We start from the raw sequence: 16,332 nt of genomic DNA, 5'->3' as shown, positions 1-16,332 counted from the left end.
TGTGGGTCAGTGGGGGCTCTGTTGAATAAGCAGAGATATCACACCTGGGAAACTTGTTTTTCCAGTAAATCTGCTAAAAAAATGCAGTCAGATCCCTATCAGAACTGCCTTTGCATTATAACAGCCACCTTGTTCCCTGTAGGGATGAAAGCCAGAGATATGGATCATATATGCTTGGCTGGAGCTGGTTCTGTGTTTTTAGTCCAATTAGGGAAGAATTTTTGGTCCCTGGGTTTTTTGTGGTTGCTTCTCTCAGGCCAGAAGAATGGGTTAGGAAAAGACTAAAAAAAAAAAGGGAAAAGCAAAGCCGCAGAGCCTGAGCCGTTCTCCCTCTGGCTCGGGAAATTCCAATGTTAATGAAGCCGCCTGTGAAGGGGAGGGAAGGGTTCAGAAAAACAGGATAGAGTAGCACCCCGGAATAAAGACAAAGTTGTTTATCTTGCTTGTGATGACTATTTTATCTGAGATTCCCGGGGGGCGTGTTGCCTATGTGTGCTGGCTGTGTAAAGATTGCCCCCGAGGGTCTGGCCCACAGAAGCTGTGGTCAGTTCCTCCGATTCCAGTCCAAAGCCCAGCATCAAGGTTCCCTGGCTGGGACGCTGCACTCCCAGCTCCAAAACCAGTCGCTGCCTCCCGGGGACTTCTCCTGCCGCCCACGCGGACAGGCTGGGCCCCCTCCCGGAGTCAGTTCCGGGGGGTAGGTTTGCGCCCCACGTTTGCGCTGTGACAGGATGCCGTGCTCAGCTCCCCCCGAGCCCAGTCCAAAGCCCTGCGCCAAGGTTCCCTGGCTGGGATGCTGCACTCCCAGCACCAAATCCAGTCACTGCCTCCCGGGGACTTCTCTTCCCACCAGCCGCATCACCACGCTACCCGCGCGGACCGGCTGGGCCCCCTCCTGGGGTCAGTTCAGGGGGCTAGGGCTGCGCCCCATGTTTGCACCGTCACAGATGTCGTGCTCAGCTCCCCTGCGCCCAGTCCTAAGCCCGGCGCCAAGGTTACCTGACTGGGACGCTGGCTCCAGGCTCCGAAAACAGTCGCTGCTTCCCCGTGGTTGTTTGTTCTCAGCCTCTGTCACTCAGGTCAACTCTTTAGATCTGTGTTTGATGGTCAGGGTTCATAGATTGTCATGTATGTGATCGATTCACTTGTTTTTCCGAGTCTTTGTTGCAAGAGGGATCCGAGGTAGCATTTACCTAGTCAGCCATCTTGGCCCCCCCTCCTCTGTTAAGCACTTTTGTATTTGTGATACCCAGTACCGAGTGCCGTCGATGGCTCTCTTAAAAAGTCCTTGCTTTTGAAGAGCAGACACATCTCATCTGAGCAACTTAACATTTGAGCTGCTTTCCTCGATCTTATCACATTTTCTTTCTCCATTCCCCTTGGACAGATGTCAAACTAACTTCAATCTTCAATCTAAACTTACCCATATTTCATTAAAGAAAAAGAAAGAAAGAAGTGCAAACTAAGCAGTGAAATTGAGGCATACATATGCAGAGATATATTTAGCAAGTAAAATTGGATTGTTGGCTGTGCTTGAATAACTGAACTTCTAGGTGAGAAACAATAAGCACTTTCTTTGAATAGTATCTTTTAAACAATACGCTTCTTTTGAACAGGCTTTGGTTTTCTGTTCCTGCCTATGATGTCTAAAAATCCACTCCCAAAACATTGATTAAGAATTTTTGTTTCATTTCCAAATTGGTTGGGCTCTTCTTAAGGAACCCTAGTGGCGCAATGGGCTCTTCTTTTGCTTGGCTGCAGAACTCACTCATGCATAGTCTGGAAGTACTTTAATCTTCAAATTTGAATATAGAAGTGAATTGAGACACTAATCTATGTTTCTGCTTTTGCAGTCAAAAAAAATCCAAGCCCAGCTGAAGGAGCTTCGTTATGGGAAGAAGGATTTACTATTTAAGGTGAGATTCTTCCTCCCTTTTCCCTCCACTTTGTTAATTTAATATCTAAACTCATTAAAATATTATTTAGTTTAAATTTATTTTTGGCATTTTCTCAGAATTAAAGTTGGAATTTACTGCATTGAAGATATTTTCATTTCTTGTCTCTTAACTAAAGGAGACATGCAAATCTGATTTCCTGGGTCTATTCAATCTTACATTAAGGAGAGCACATAGTAAGTAAGTTTCCGGGGACGAGGTTCACTAAGGACCTACATTTTTTACTTCCAGATTTCCCTGCATAAATCTCTTTCTTATACAGTCTTTATGTTAAATCATTGTTGATCAATATGGTTATTGGTACTTGTCTTTACAAGACTATCCAGTTATAGTCTGTAGATACTGTGGGCTCCTAAATAGATATACTTCCTAATACCTGGAACTTGTAACTGTTACCTTATACTTCAAAATGGACTTTACAGATGTGATTAAGCATCTTGACATAGGGAGATTATTTTGGATTATTCAGGTAGGCCCCAAAAGTAATCACAAGGGTCCTTATAAGAGGGAGAAAAAAGGGTCAAAGGGGAAAAAGGCTATGCGGTAATAGAAGCAGAGGGGGAAATGGCAATGAAAAGCATTCTCCCAGAGCCTCCAGAAGAAACTAGCCCTGCCATCACCTTGATTTTAGTACCTTAAGACTTACGTCAGGATTCTGACCTCTAGAAACATAAGAGAAAAATGTCTGTTGTTTAAGCCGCTACATTTTTGGTAATTTGTTATAGCAGTAATCTGAAATCAGTACCAATACTTTCTGTTTTTCCCCCTTAAGTAGAGGAAATAAAAGGCAGGTATTTTTAATCGTTATGTTTGTAATACATGTGGATTGCCAAATGCATTAAAAAAAAACCCAGTGCCGTCGAGTCAGTTCCAACTCATAGACAAATGCATTAGGATGATGGAAACTTAGATTCTTAGTAGTAGAAATAATAATTTATTTACTCAATAACTGAAAATAACTTTGGATATAATATTTTCTTTTTAAAAGCATATTCACTACAACGATCAACCTAATCTGTGACTGTCGTGTCTAAATTAAAGAGGCATAACTCCCATTTTATTGAATGGTTGTGAAAATCTGCAATTTTTCCATTGAGAATAAAAGAGAATGGCTCATCTCTCCTCCTCAGCACCTTTCTTTCAGTTTAGTGTCTTTCAGAAGTGTTCTAAATACGTCAACCAATATTTATTAATCACTCATTCTATGCAAGGCATTAATCTGGGCACATCTTGTCTTCTGTACTTGCATAAATATGCTTCAGGCCATTCCTTTGACCTCATTTAACAAAATATTTCCCAGCACTCCAAGAAAACTGAGGATTAATTTTCATCTTTGCTTATGGACCCCCCACCTCCTAGCACTAGCTGGTTGTATATGATAAATAGATAAGATAAAAACATAAAACCCAAGGCATTTGCTGCCTACCTTTAATCTTTCATACTGAGACTCTCATTCTCAGTCTGTCTTCACTCATACATTCAGCCTGTCCTTATTTTGTAAAGCCATCAACAATAACTAGTTGAGACTGGCCAAAAAAAAAAAAAGCGGGGGGGAAGGGTATTTTTGTTTGCAGTGAAATTCCTAGTTCCTCATAGAATTGGCTTAACTTAATAAAGTTAGCCGTGTTATAAAACAAATCCAGGCTTCCTAGGGATCATAAATTGTAAGTATTTGCTTAGAAAAGTTATATAAAGATAGATGATTATATGAAGCTTTTTGAATCTTATTCTTCAAATTAAAGAGTTTTAGAAAAATTGTGGAAAGAGACTGGGAAGTTCCAGTGATTCTGGGTTGCCTACCTCTTTGCAAAAGGCCAGCTTTTGAATGCAGATAAGTAATTTACCAGCTTTCAGAAATTACTTAAATCAGGGTTTGTTAAAAATCCTTATGACTTGATAAAAAATGAGACATATCATTCATGGGCCTTGTTCTTTCATGTCAGTTTAAGAGGAACATTTATATAAGAAATCAGGAGAGCTTTCTATGAATAAACCAAGTCACAGGAACTTGTACAATCTAGGATGTCTTTTGCATATGCCCTCCACATCCTCCCCCCGACCCCAAAAAAAGCTGTCTAACTGTAGAATTTTTGTTAACTCAAATGACAAGAAGTTTAGGAGCAAGAAAATATTATAATTGATTCAGTAGCTCAACAATGCCATCAATGGCCCTGGTGTTTGTTTTATTTTCCTACTTTTCCATGTCATTATGCACAACTTGCTGATTTGTTCTTAGACTTGTTTCCAAATTGTAACAAGACAGATGCTATATGCTGTGTCTTAACCCAACTGTGTCCAAAGTCAGAGAAGAAGAGTGGTGTTTGTCCTGTAGTGTCACTCCTTTTGTTTGTTTTTTTATCACTCTTTTTGTAAAGGAAGTTTTTTTTTTTTTTTTTTTTTTAAGTCCTTCTAAGCTAAGGTATGGAAACCCTGGTAGCGTAGCGGTTAAGTGCTACAGCTGCTAACCAAGAGGTCAGCAGTTCAAATCCACCAGGCGCTCCTTGGAAACTCTATGGGGCAGTTCTACTCAGTCATATAGGGTCACTGTGAGTCGGAGTCTACTCTACAGCAGTGGGTGGGTTAAGCTAAGCAATGTGTTCATGCAAAAGGGAGACCTCAGCTTTCTCAGATTCTGTTGAGAAAGATTGGTTCTTTTAGATATAAAGGAAAAGGAAAGAATTGCTGATGAGCAGGTGACCAACATTTCTGCTATAATGTGCTCATCTACTCATCTTGATCACAGAGAACTCATCTGGTTAGCTTCCTATCATATCGGCAATACACATTTTAGGTCTAGAATAAACATGTGTTAAAAAAAATGAATAAATGTGGCAATGTAGTAGAGAACAGAGACTTGTGTATGCAACACTAAATAGCATGTGGCTACAGCAAGTAACTCAAGTATATTTGAAAATGAGTCTGAAAATATCTTTGGTATAAATTTTAAGTTCCAAAGCTCTGAAGTGATTTGTGGAAAGAGAATCAATTTCAAGTAATTTTCCTTTAGGATGTGTTGTTCTATTTTGAATTGACTTGATATTGCTGTTATTGTTGATATTGTTTTTAATTAAAAATCAACTATTATGAAGCAAATCTTTCTGCTAAAACACTTAACTTTTGACTTAAAAACAATGGCATGTGCTATCAATTGCAAAGAAAGATAAAAAATTAGCTGTCCATCTTAATGTTTGAGAGCTGGCTTTTGTTTAGGGAAAGCTGCCAGAATCACTAAATGTTCTCCGCTCAAGAAAGAATTGAGGCCCTACTGACTGTTAGCTGCCCAGGACTTGAGTTATTTCGTATTCTCTTTGATTCCATTTGTAGTTAATATTTTCTGGCACACTTCCACTCCATTTTGCTATTCTTTTTTGTTTTTACGTTTACACTTTTTTTTTTTAATTGCAAAAGTATTATTGGCTCACTGTAGAATTTTTTTTTGAGTGTCAAGATGCATAAAGCTGGAAAAAAAGCACTTAAAAACCCAACCACTCAGAACAAATACAAACAACAAGTCTGGCAAATTCCCGTCTAGTTCCATTTGTACCAGGCATAATTTGCTTTATAATTACTTTCTACGTATAATTTTTTTATGTATAATATTCTTCTACATGTAATATTCACTGAAAGTAAAGAGGTCTTGAAGCACTTACTAATAAAGATCAAAAATACAGCCTTCAGTATGAATTACACCTCAACATAAAGAAAACAAAAGTCCTCACAGCTGGATCAATAAGCCACATTATGATAAATGGAGAAAATATTGAAGTTGTCAAGGGTTTCATTTTACTTGGATCCACAATCAACTCCCATTGATGCAGCAGTCAACAAATCAAAAGGCTTATTGCATTGGGCAAATCTGCAGCAAAAGACTTCTTCAAAATGTTAAAAAGACAAGACTTCACTTTGAGGATAAGGTGTGCCTGACCCACCCCCTGGTTTTTTCAGTTGCCTTATATGCATGTGAAAGCTGAACAATGAATAAGGAAGACCAAAGAAGAATTGATGCCTTTGAATTATGGTGTTGGTGAAGAATATTGAACACACCATTGACTGCCAGAAGAATGAACAAATCTGTCATGAATAAGTACAGCCAGAATGCTCCTTAGGAGTGAGATTGGTGAGACTTCTCGCATACTTTGGACATGTTATCAGGGGGGATCAGTCCCTGAAGAAGGACATCATGCTTGCTAAATAGATGGTCAGTGAAAAAGAAGACTTTCAACGAGGTGGATTGACACAGTGGCTGCAACAATAGATTCAAACATAGCAATGATTATGAGGATGGTGCAGGACCAGGCATGTTCGGTTCTGTTGTACACAGAGTCTCTATGAGTTAGAACCAACTCAACAATACCTACCATCAACAACATGTATAATATTTATATAATCTGCTTTTTCACCTAATAAAAAAAAATATATATATATCCTTTTGTTATCATTCTTTTCATAAAAAATTTGTTGCCTCATCTCCTATGATTTGAATAAGACAAAAGTTACCCTACCTTTCCCTTATTTTTGGATATGTATGTGTGTGTGTGTGTAACTTTAATTTACACTGCTATAAAAATTTTTGTCACTTTTAATTTAGAGATAGTTTTATTGAATATATATCTAAATAGCAAATAGTTCTCTAACATAATAGAAGTGTTAACATTATTGATACATAGTTAAGTTAATTTTAAAAGAATAATGTTTACTCTTCCATCATTGGGATCAGAAGAAAATAATGTGTTTAATTAAGACCTCCTTCCTACTGAGTATTCTCACTAAACTAACTGAACAAATATATGAAACAAAGCAAAGCAAACTTTGCTGTTCTGAGAGATTATAAAAAATGAAAATTACTGTTTTTTATTTATCATACAATGATTATTGGGGAACTCGAATATTTATTTTAAAGTGTAAGCCATTTAATTTCCTTAGCCTAATTTTTTTTTATAATTTTCAAAACAATTTCCACAATGCTCCCCCATCACCTAAAATCTAATCTATCAACTTCTTTATTGAGGTGGTGTATGGGAGATAGTTTGAGTTTTTTGACCAGATCTTCAAGAGGAGACATTTCCATATTCAATTGGAAAGTAACTCTGAACTCCGTTTCAAGTCCTGTAGGCTATGTATGAATTAGCTACAGCCCAAGCAGGAAAATTGCTGAACCTATAATTTAGCCATGACAAGTTTCCTGAATTCAATTTCTCTGTGGAGACTGACTTATTTTTATGCCATTGCTGAAAGCGTTTTTCAATCTCAGATAGGTAACGTTTGGTCTTTTTCAATCATCAGTTTAATGTCAAACCTCCTTTAACATTATGTTTATAAAATGTATAAAACCAAAAAAACCCAAAGCCGGTGCCGTCAGTGGATTCCGACTCATAGCGACCCTATAGGACAGAGTAGAACTGCCCCATAGAGTTTCCAAGGAGCGCCTGGTGGATTCGAACTGCTGACCCTTTGGTTAGCAGCCATAGCACTTACCCACTATGCCACCAGAGTTTCCATAAAATGTATACATTTATATAAAATATTGCATAAAATGTTGATGATAAATGTGTCCAATATGTTGTTTCATTTTTTTAGTTTTACTGCATCCATCTAGATGTATAATATTGAATAAGTTAAATTAGAAAGCCTCTAAAAAAATTATAACTATATATATCACATCATCACGTATGTAAAAGTTATTTTGCCATGTGATACATGTACCTTTATTCCTCTCCTCAAAACAATTTAGGTACTGTGAGGTATTGGCTCTGTGTGTGTGTGTGTGATGTGTGTTTGTGTGTGGAAGATGAGGCTTAAAGAGATCAACTGTCCAAGATCTTTGAAATATTATGTAACTGAGAAAGGATTCAAATATATGCATTCATGATGTATGTCTAACTCTCCTTTTTGTCCTTTTCTCTTATTTCCTGTGGTCTTCCTGGTAGCTGGCTTTTCATTTGACTATTTGTCTATTGTTTTCCCCTCTAAATTTCTGTCCATCTTCCTTTTGCTTTCTAGTTGCAGTATCTATTGAGGATTCTATCTTGCTCTAGCCTGGGGCACTCATGAACTCATTGTCAGTACCTGGCCTTAGGATATGGACAGAGAGACGTCTATGGATAGAGTTCATCCATATCCTGATATTCCAGTGTTTCAAGAGATTCAATTAAATGCATTTCATTTGTTTCTTGAAGAGAATTATGACACATTAGCTGCCTACGGAGTGATGCTGGTTTTGTGATTATTCCTGTTACTTATTGAATAAAACCAATTGAATAGTGCCATGTATCATTCAGTGTTAGAGGTAAAATAATGAATTAAAGTACTGATTTCAAGGAGTATATAGTCTAGTGATAAAACGAGTGCTTTATATATATAGGGCATTTTATGCTTTACCCATTGCTCTGATGCACATTATTTCAGTTGAGCCTCAGCAAAAACACTGTGAGGATAGAGAAAATGCTGTGGTATCCATTTAGCCTAGGGAAGTTTGATACTTAAAAGCCACCAAAATATTTACTTTCAAAGGAGATTTATTAGCAAATTGAAATCCTCAGCATAGATATTTTTTATTGATTTTTTAAAAACCGAACTGACTTGTTGGAGCATCATGAATCAAAACATATTTAGCAGAACTTTATTCATTTGATAACTATTCCTATAACATATACATATGCCATTGAGTCAAAATTCTAATTAATTATTTTGTCATATGTAGTGATAGAACATATGCAGTGATAGGACCCATTCCTTCTGATACTTAGACAATGAAATGACATGTGTTCTACTTGGTATTTTCTCTAGAAACCAGCCCAGTTCAACTTGGTATCTCCACTGTAATCTACTACTGAAAATAAGGACATAGGCACAGGTATTTCTCTGTATAACCAAAATACCAAACTTGTTACCATCGAGTTGATTTCCACTCATAGTGACCCGATAGGACAGAGTAGAACTGCCCCACAGGGTTTCCAAGGAGCGACTAGTGGGTTCAAACTGCCAACCTTTTGGTTAGCAGCCAAGCTTTTAACCACTACTCCATATGGATACCAAAAAATTTTATATTATTTTCTGGTGGTTTGCTTCATCTATAAGAGAATTTTATAAAGAAATTGTCCTTTAATTCAAGTCTTGTGTAACTTAAGGTAATTTTTGTGCATCTATTTCTCATTAATTTATACTTAATTTATCCACAAGTTAAATCAATTTTTTAATGAGCAAATGCACTTTCAGTGCAATTTATTTGTTACAAGCATCAATTTATCCAAAGTTAAATGAGCTTTAGCCCCAAAATGTAGACACCTCTCAATAGAGGTTTGAGGGGTTTCAAGGATTGAATTGTGTCCCCCAAAAATATATGTCAACTTGGCTAGGCCATGATTCCCAGTACTGTGGGATTATCCACCATTTTGTCATCTGATGTGATTTCCCTGTGTGTTGGAAATCCTACCTCTACAATGTTAATGAGGCAGGATAAGAGGCAGATATGTTAATGAGGCAGGACTCAATCTATAAGATTAGGTTGTGTTTTAAGGCAATCTCTTTTGAGATAGAGAGAAGCGAGCAGAGAGACAGGGAAACCTCATAGCACCAAGAAACAAGAGGCAGGAGAATAACGCATCCTTTGGACCCAGGGTCCCTATGCTGAAAAGCTCTTCCACTGTGGAAGATTGATGATAAACTTTCCTCCAGAGCCAACAGAGAGAGAAAACCTTACCCTGGAGCTGACACCCTGAATTCGGACTTCTAGCCTACTAGACTGTGAGAGAATAAACTTCTGTTTATTAAAGCCATCCACTTGTGGTATTTCTGTTGCAGCAACACTAGATAATTAAGACAAGGGATCACTGATTTTATTTTCCTCTGTGATTCTACAAGCTTTAAACCCATTGCCATTGAGTCAATTCCAACTCATAGTTATCTTATTGGACAGGGTAGGACTGCCCCATAGGGTTTCCAAGGAGCTACTGATGGATTCAAACTGCCAGCCTTTCTGGCCTGCAGCCTGAGCTCTTAACCAATGTGCTGCCAGGGCTCCAAGTTTTAGGGATTTCAAAATGCATTCGTTTGTTCCTCAAAATAATTTTGAGTCAGATAAAGCAGGTAATATTGTCCCTATATCATGGGTCAGAAAAATAATAAGGCCCAGGGAGGTTTAAAGAGTTATCTGAAATCTTAGAGCTAGTAAGTTGCAGAGTTTTATTTTCATCTAAGTCTTTCCACACCACTATATCCAATTTTTCCCAGTTATATTTTTATTTGTTATCTCAGGGTGATTTGTAGATTATACATTTTAGAAATGCTTTCCAACGCACTCAAAAATCTTAAAGTTCAACATGTATAGCTTGAAATACAGGGTTTATGACATGAAAACATTCTACAATGGCTATGGGTAACTAAAACTCAATATACATTTCCTTAAAAATATAAACATTTTCAGTACAAAAATATGATTCTTTCAGTTTAGAATCAGCAATCGATTGTGACAGAGATGTCCTTTCTAAGGCTCCCTATATTCCTGTGACTCACCGTACCAGTTTTAGGGGTTAGGAGTATGTTTTGTGGCTAGAATAAAGGAGAAAATTAATAGGTATTGTCAAAACCAGCTCAACTTTTTGGCCTTATTTCTGCCATGCCTTAAGCGTAAAAGCCAACTGACCACCCTTATATTTTCATTATTTAACAGGTAACGGAGGAGATATACAGGTTTTCAAAGGTCACTCATGTTTCTTATCAGAAGTCATGACAAATTAAAAGTTAGTAAACATTAATTTTTTTCCCCAAAATTTGGGGTTCTGTGAATACTGAGAATCGCTAAAAATACAGGGCTTTTTGAAAGAGTTATGGTGAGGAAATCAAATCCAGAGTGTTAAAGTGACTTATCTCTGATCACACAACTTCAATCTAAGTCCTCTGACTTTACATTTGTTCAAAAGTACTAACTGTACATGTATTATTACTCAAGCATTAAGCAAAATATTCATTTTGTTTGACCAAGATGCTGTTGACGCTCTAGCAAGAAGCTTGAAGTCAATAAATACATTTCAGGAAGATACTGCCTTCTCAGAATTTGTTCAGAACTTTTGTACGGTTGCATATGACACTTTACTTGGAGGAGAGTTTGTATAGTTTATCAGATTGTTAAAATGGTCTGTAAGCCCAACATTTAACATTTTAAGAACTACTGCTTTCAGATTGACCCTTACCTTCTACCATTCTAAGCATCTTTTAGCAGTGGTAAACACAACTTTCTCTGGCTGTCATTGGGCCTAAACATGCTTGTTCCTAAGTTTCTGTCTTTCTTTCTCTCACTCATTTTACTTGCTTAATAATTAAGGTGTATGCTGTAACAGGAAACCCTGGTGGCATAGTGGTTAAGTGCTACGGCTGCTAACCAAAAGGTTGGCACTTCAAATCCACCAGGCGCACTTTAGAAACTCTATGGAGCAGTTCTACTCTGTCCTATAGGGTCGCAATGAGTTGGAATCAACCCGATGACAATGGTTTTTTTTTTTTTTTTTTTTTTTTAATGCTACCAGACTGGTGGTTATGTTAGTACTGATACTTACAACATATTTATAACTTTAAATAATGTATTAAATTTTTTTCTTTTTATTCAATTTTAACTTTTATCCTTTTTTACCAAATTTAACCAATAATTAGGGTTTTAAAAAATGTTATGACATATCACTTAAGAAAACAGAACATTTTCAAATGGTATGAACAAGGGGTTATAAATATTTTGAAAAATATAAATATATCTATGTGTCCCCATGTCTCCTACAAACCTTGCTAGTGGGTCATGTTGCTATTTATCACTGAGCTTGGAAAAACACCTCAGAATCTTTCTCAATCCAAGAAGTGAAGCAGCTCCTGAAAGTCAGAGTTGGTACTCAAAATACAGTCCATTTGCCATCCCTGTACGAATTCTAAATATTTGTCATGTAGCCCATCTTCAGCATCCAGAGAACTAATCTGCCAGAATTTGCTCACCATTGTCTTACAGTTGCAGTAAAAAATATTCGTTATGTTTGCAAAGACTCTGGAGAGAAGTGGTCTGTAAAATGTTAAGGAATGTTAGAGAATAAGGAAAAAGTCTGCAGAAAATCAAAACAAAGAAAACTAAATTTAAACCACCTTGGACCATTTCTCCTTGGGTTTGAGAGGGTGGGCTGAGCATTTTATTGCTGACTTTCCCCACCTCTGTTGCCCTGTGTTTATCATTGTGGCATGTATGTCTTGGCTTAGCAAGCTACCCCTCAGCTGAGAGAGGGCCACAGTCTTATCCTAGTATCAGCTGACTTTGTACGTTTCTTTGCTAGGAGCATATACAGAGCAGCGGCACTATCATGAGACCTTTGGGGAAAATAATTCTCTTGTATAACTTACTTAAAAACAAAAAAAACAAACCCCTTGGAAACCCTGGTGGCGTAGTGGTTAAGTGCTACGGCTGCTAACCAAAGGGTCGGCAGTTTGAATCCACCAGGTGCTCCTTGGAAACTCTATTAGGCAGTTCTACTCTGTCCTATAGGGTCGCTATGAGTCGGAATGGACTTGACGGCTGTGGGTTTGGTTTTTTTGGTTTGTTGCCATGGAGTCAGTTACACTCCATAGTGACCCCATGCGTTAGAGTGGAACTGCTTCATAGAGTATTCTCTCCGCTTTAACCTTTTCAGAGGGAGGCCATCAGGCTTTCCTTCTGCAGTGCAGTTGGGTGTTTTTGAACTACCAACCTTGAGGTTAGTAGTTGGGCACAGACTGTTGGACCCGCCCGGGGACCTCGTAACCTTCCGAGGATACTACTATTCAATTTTAGGCACGTTCAAAACCAATTGATGAACTGCTTTCTTTAGGTCCTAAATGCTTCCTCGTAAAGCACTTTTATAAGACTTTCTTTTTTTTTTAAATATGAGATAGATCTATTTTTTGAGTGCACTGAAAAGCCAACATGTGTTTCTTATCAGATGCCAACTTAAGTTCTGAAATTTTAGATTAGATACGATGGCCTTTTTCTAGAGTCAAATAGGAGTACTGCTCAGGGATACAGTAGTACATCTTTAAATAGCTTTTCATCTTTAAAATATAGAATAATTACTGTGAAGATCTCTATTCTAAATGCATTTTTTTGTTTTGAATATAAAATAATAAGAAAGAACAGTGAAGAATTCAAAGCAATTTTACTCATTAGACTTTTTTAAAGTATCTTATTTTCTGAATTCCTTTAACATAATGATGATACTGACTGTAATTTCAGAAAACAAGAGCACGTTATTGTTCACCCTTGAAAACTTCTTCCTTTGGCAACACATTTACATGTGCTCCTTTGTCATGGCAGGAGACATTTCAAAAGTGTATTTGTGAGTTTATTTGATTTGTTTCTCTTCATTTCATTACTCTACCTGAATTACCAGGACATTTGTTAACCTACACATAAAAAAGAAGAAGAAGCCAATTATCTCTGAAGGTAATTGCATAGAAAGCTATTTACAAGAGATACAATTAAGAGCAATTAGAAAAGAGAGTTCCCCATAAACTGCATAGTTTATAATAAGGAAGGCACAACGTAGGAAGGCAAAAGCAGAATCGCCTAGTGCACCCTTTAGCCTTTTACAAGTGGCAGCAGTACCAGTTCAACAAATCTACCTAGAAATCTCCCTAAAGAAAGATTTTTGATCTCTCAGTCCCTATCATTGTCTTTTAGACTTAGCAATCTCCATTTGAGCAACAAGTCAGAAAAACTTACTACATCCATTTTTAAGAACAAAACACTTCACATTGGTGGGATCCTGTAACTCCTTTGAGTCTAGTCTATTGAAAGATATATGTAGGCTAATCTCTCCAACAGCATCACTCCTGCATTGATATGTTCAGTAATAGAGTTCATAAAAACAAAGGTAGGTTTTTTTTTTTTTCTTCTTCTTCTTCTTGTAGAATCCTAACTGTTGTAATTCCCCTTCTCATTTCTGATTAAAGTTGAATTATTATGTACCAACTTGAATCCTACAGATATGCCTGGCTCACATCTATAAAGTCATGTATGTGTTTCTTATACAGTCTCTTTGTTTTGGTTCTTCCTTTATTCTTTGTATCTATCTGCATTCTCTATTCTCTTTGCTCACTTTCATAAGCCCCCTTTGGAAGTAGATAGTAAGTTCCTAATGTAATTGTTTATCAATTCCAGAAACATTTGTGGTTTGAGCTGAGGATAGAACTTGATTTACTGCTAATGGAGGAACAGAGCGGAAGAAATGTTGCACAGTATTTGGATAGGCTATAAAGCTTGTTTTGGTGCTCTGAAGTAATGCTACTTAGCCAAAAGCCAAAATTTACCACCACCAACACCCATTTTATTTTTATTACTGATTGGACAATCTTGTCTTTTGTTAAACTCACAACTAGCATATCCCCCATTCTGAAACTTGCTCTCAAATGTTGAGCAGCTAAAGCAAAAGGAAGAAGTGATAAAGTAAAAGACTGAATAGAAGATTTCAAAGGGTGGCTCGAGAAGACAAAGTAAAGTGTAATGACATTTGCAAAGAGCTGGAAATGGAAAACCAAAAAGGAAGAACACACTCGGCATTTCTCAAGCTGAAAGAACTGAAGAAAAAATTCAAGCCTCGAGTTGCAATAGTGAAGGATTCTATGGGGAAAATATTCAACGATGCAGGAAGCATCAAAAGAAGATGGAAGGAATATACAGAGTCATTATACCGAAAAGAATTAGTCAATGTTCAACCATTTCAATAGGTAGCATGTGATCAGGAACCGATGGTACTGAAGGAAGAAGTCCAAGCTGCTCTGAAAGCTCTGAAGGCATTGGCAGAAAACAAGGCTCCAGGAATTGATGGAATATCAATTGAGATGTTTCAACAAACAGATGCAGCGCTGGAGGTACTCACTCGTCTATGCCAAGAAATATGGAAGACAGCTTCCTGGCCAACTGACTGGAAGAGATCCATATTTATGCCTATTCCCAGGAAAGGTGATCCAACCATATGTGGAAATTATAGAACAATATCATTAATATCACATGCAAGCAAAATTTTGCTGAAGATCATTCAAAAAATGGCTGCAGCAGTATATCAACAGGGAACTGCCAGAAATTCAGGCTGGTTTCAGAAGAGGACGTGGAACCAGGGATATCATTGCTGATGTCAGGTGGATCCTGGCTGAAAGCAGAGAATACCAGAAAGATGTTTACCTGTGTCTCATTGACTATGCAAAGGCACTCGACTGAGTGGATCATAACAAATTATGGATAACATTATGAAGAATGGGAATTCCACGACACTTAATTCTGCTTAGGAGGAAGCTTTACATACATCAAGAGGCAGTTGTTGGGACAGAACGAGGGGATACTGATTGGTTTAAAGTCAGGAAAGGTGTGCATCAGGGTTGTATTCTTTCACCATACCTATTCAATCTGTATGCTGAGCAAATAATCTGAGAAGCTGGACTATATGAAGAAGAACAGCGCATCAGTATTGGAGGAAGACTCATTAACAACCTGTATTATGCAGATGACACAACCTTGCTTGCTGAAAGTGAAGAGGACTTGAAGCGTTTACTAATGAAGATCAAAGACCATAGCCTTTAGTATGGATCGAACTTCAATATAAAGAAAACAAAAATCCTCACAACTGGACCAATAAGCAACATCATGATAACGGAGAAAAGATTGAAGTTGTCAAGGATTTTGTTTTATTTGGAACCACAATTAACAGCCATGGAAGCAGCAGTCAAGAAATCAAAAGACGCATTGCATTGGGTAACTCTGCTGCAAAGGACCTCTTTAAAGTGATGAAGAGCAAGGTGCACCTGACCCAAGCCATGGTCTTTTCAATCACATCATATGCATGTGAAAGCTGGACAATGAATAAGGAAGACTGAAGAAGAGTTGATGCCTTTGAATTGTGGTGTTGACGAAAAATATTGAATATACCATGGACTGCGAAAAGAATGAACAAATCTGTCTTAGAAGTACACCGAGTATGCTCCTTAGAAGCAAGGATGGCGAGACTGTGTCTTGCATACTTTAGACATGTTGTCAGGAGGGATCAGTCCCTGGAGAAGAGCATCATGCTTGGCAGAGTACAAGGTCAGTGGAAAAGAGAAAGACCCTCAACGAGGTGGATTGACACAGTGGCTGCAACAATGAGCTCAAGCATAGCAATGACTGTAAGGATGGTGCAGGAAGGGCAGTATTTCATTCTGTTGTGCATAGGGTTGCTACAAGTCGGAAACGACATGGTGGCACCTAATGGCAACAACAATATATCCCCCACACTGCCCACAAACATTGCTACCTCACTTTCAGAAATGTTGTTGTTGTTAGATGCCATCGAATCAGCTGTGACTTGTAGCAACCCTACCTACAACTGAATGAAATACTGCC

The 16,332-nt window shown here is 37.7% G+C and overlaps 1 protein-coding gene across 1 annotated transcript in view; it reads left to right on the top strand.

Moving 5' to 3' along the window:
* The window catches only part of LUZP2 (leucine zipper protein 2), a 266,134-nt gene that overhangs the window by 158,289 nt on the left and 91,513 nt on the right, over positions 1-16,332 (top strand). Inside the window, exon 4 of the mRNA XM_064288344.1 lies at positions 1,854-1,916. Within this exon, the coding sequence (XP_064144414.1) occupies positions 1,854-1,916 (63 nt within the window). The remainder of the gene's footprint in view (positions 1-1,853; positions 1,917-16,332) is intronic.

The sequence above is a fragment of the Loxodonta africana genome, chromosome 7, assembly GCF_030014295.1.
Source record: "Loxodonta africana isolate mLoxAfr1 chromosome 7, mLoxAfr1.hap2, whole genome shotgun sequence".
Taxonomy (NCBI): domain Eukaryota; kingdom Metazoa; phylum Chordata; class Mammalia; order Proboscidea; family Elephantidae; genus Loxodonta; species Loxodonta africana.
This window is presented reverse-complemented; position numbering and strand designations above follow the sequence as displayed.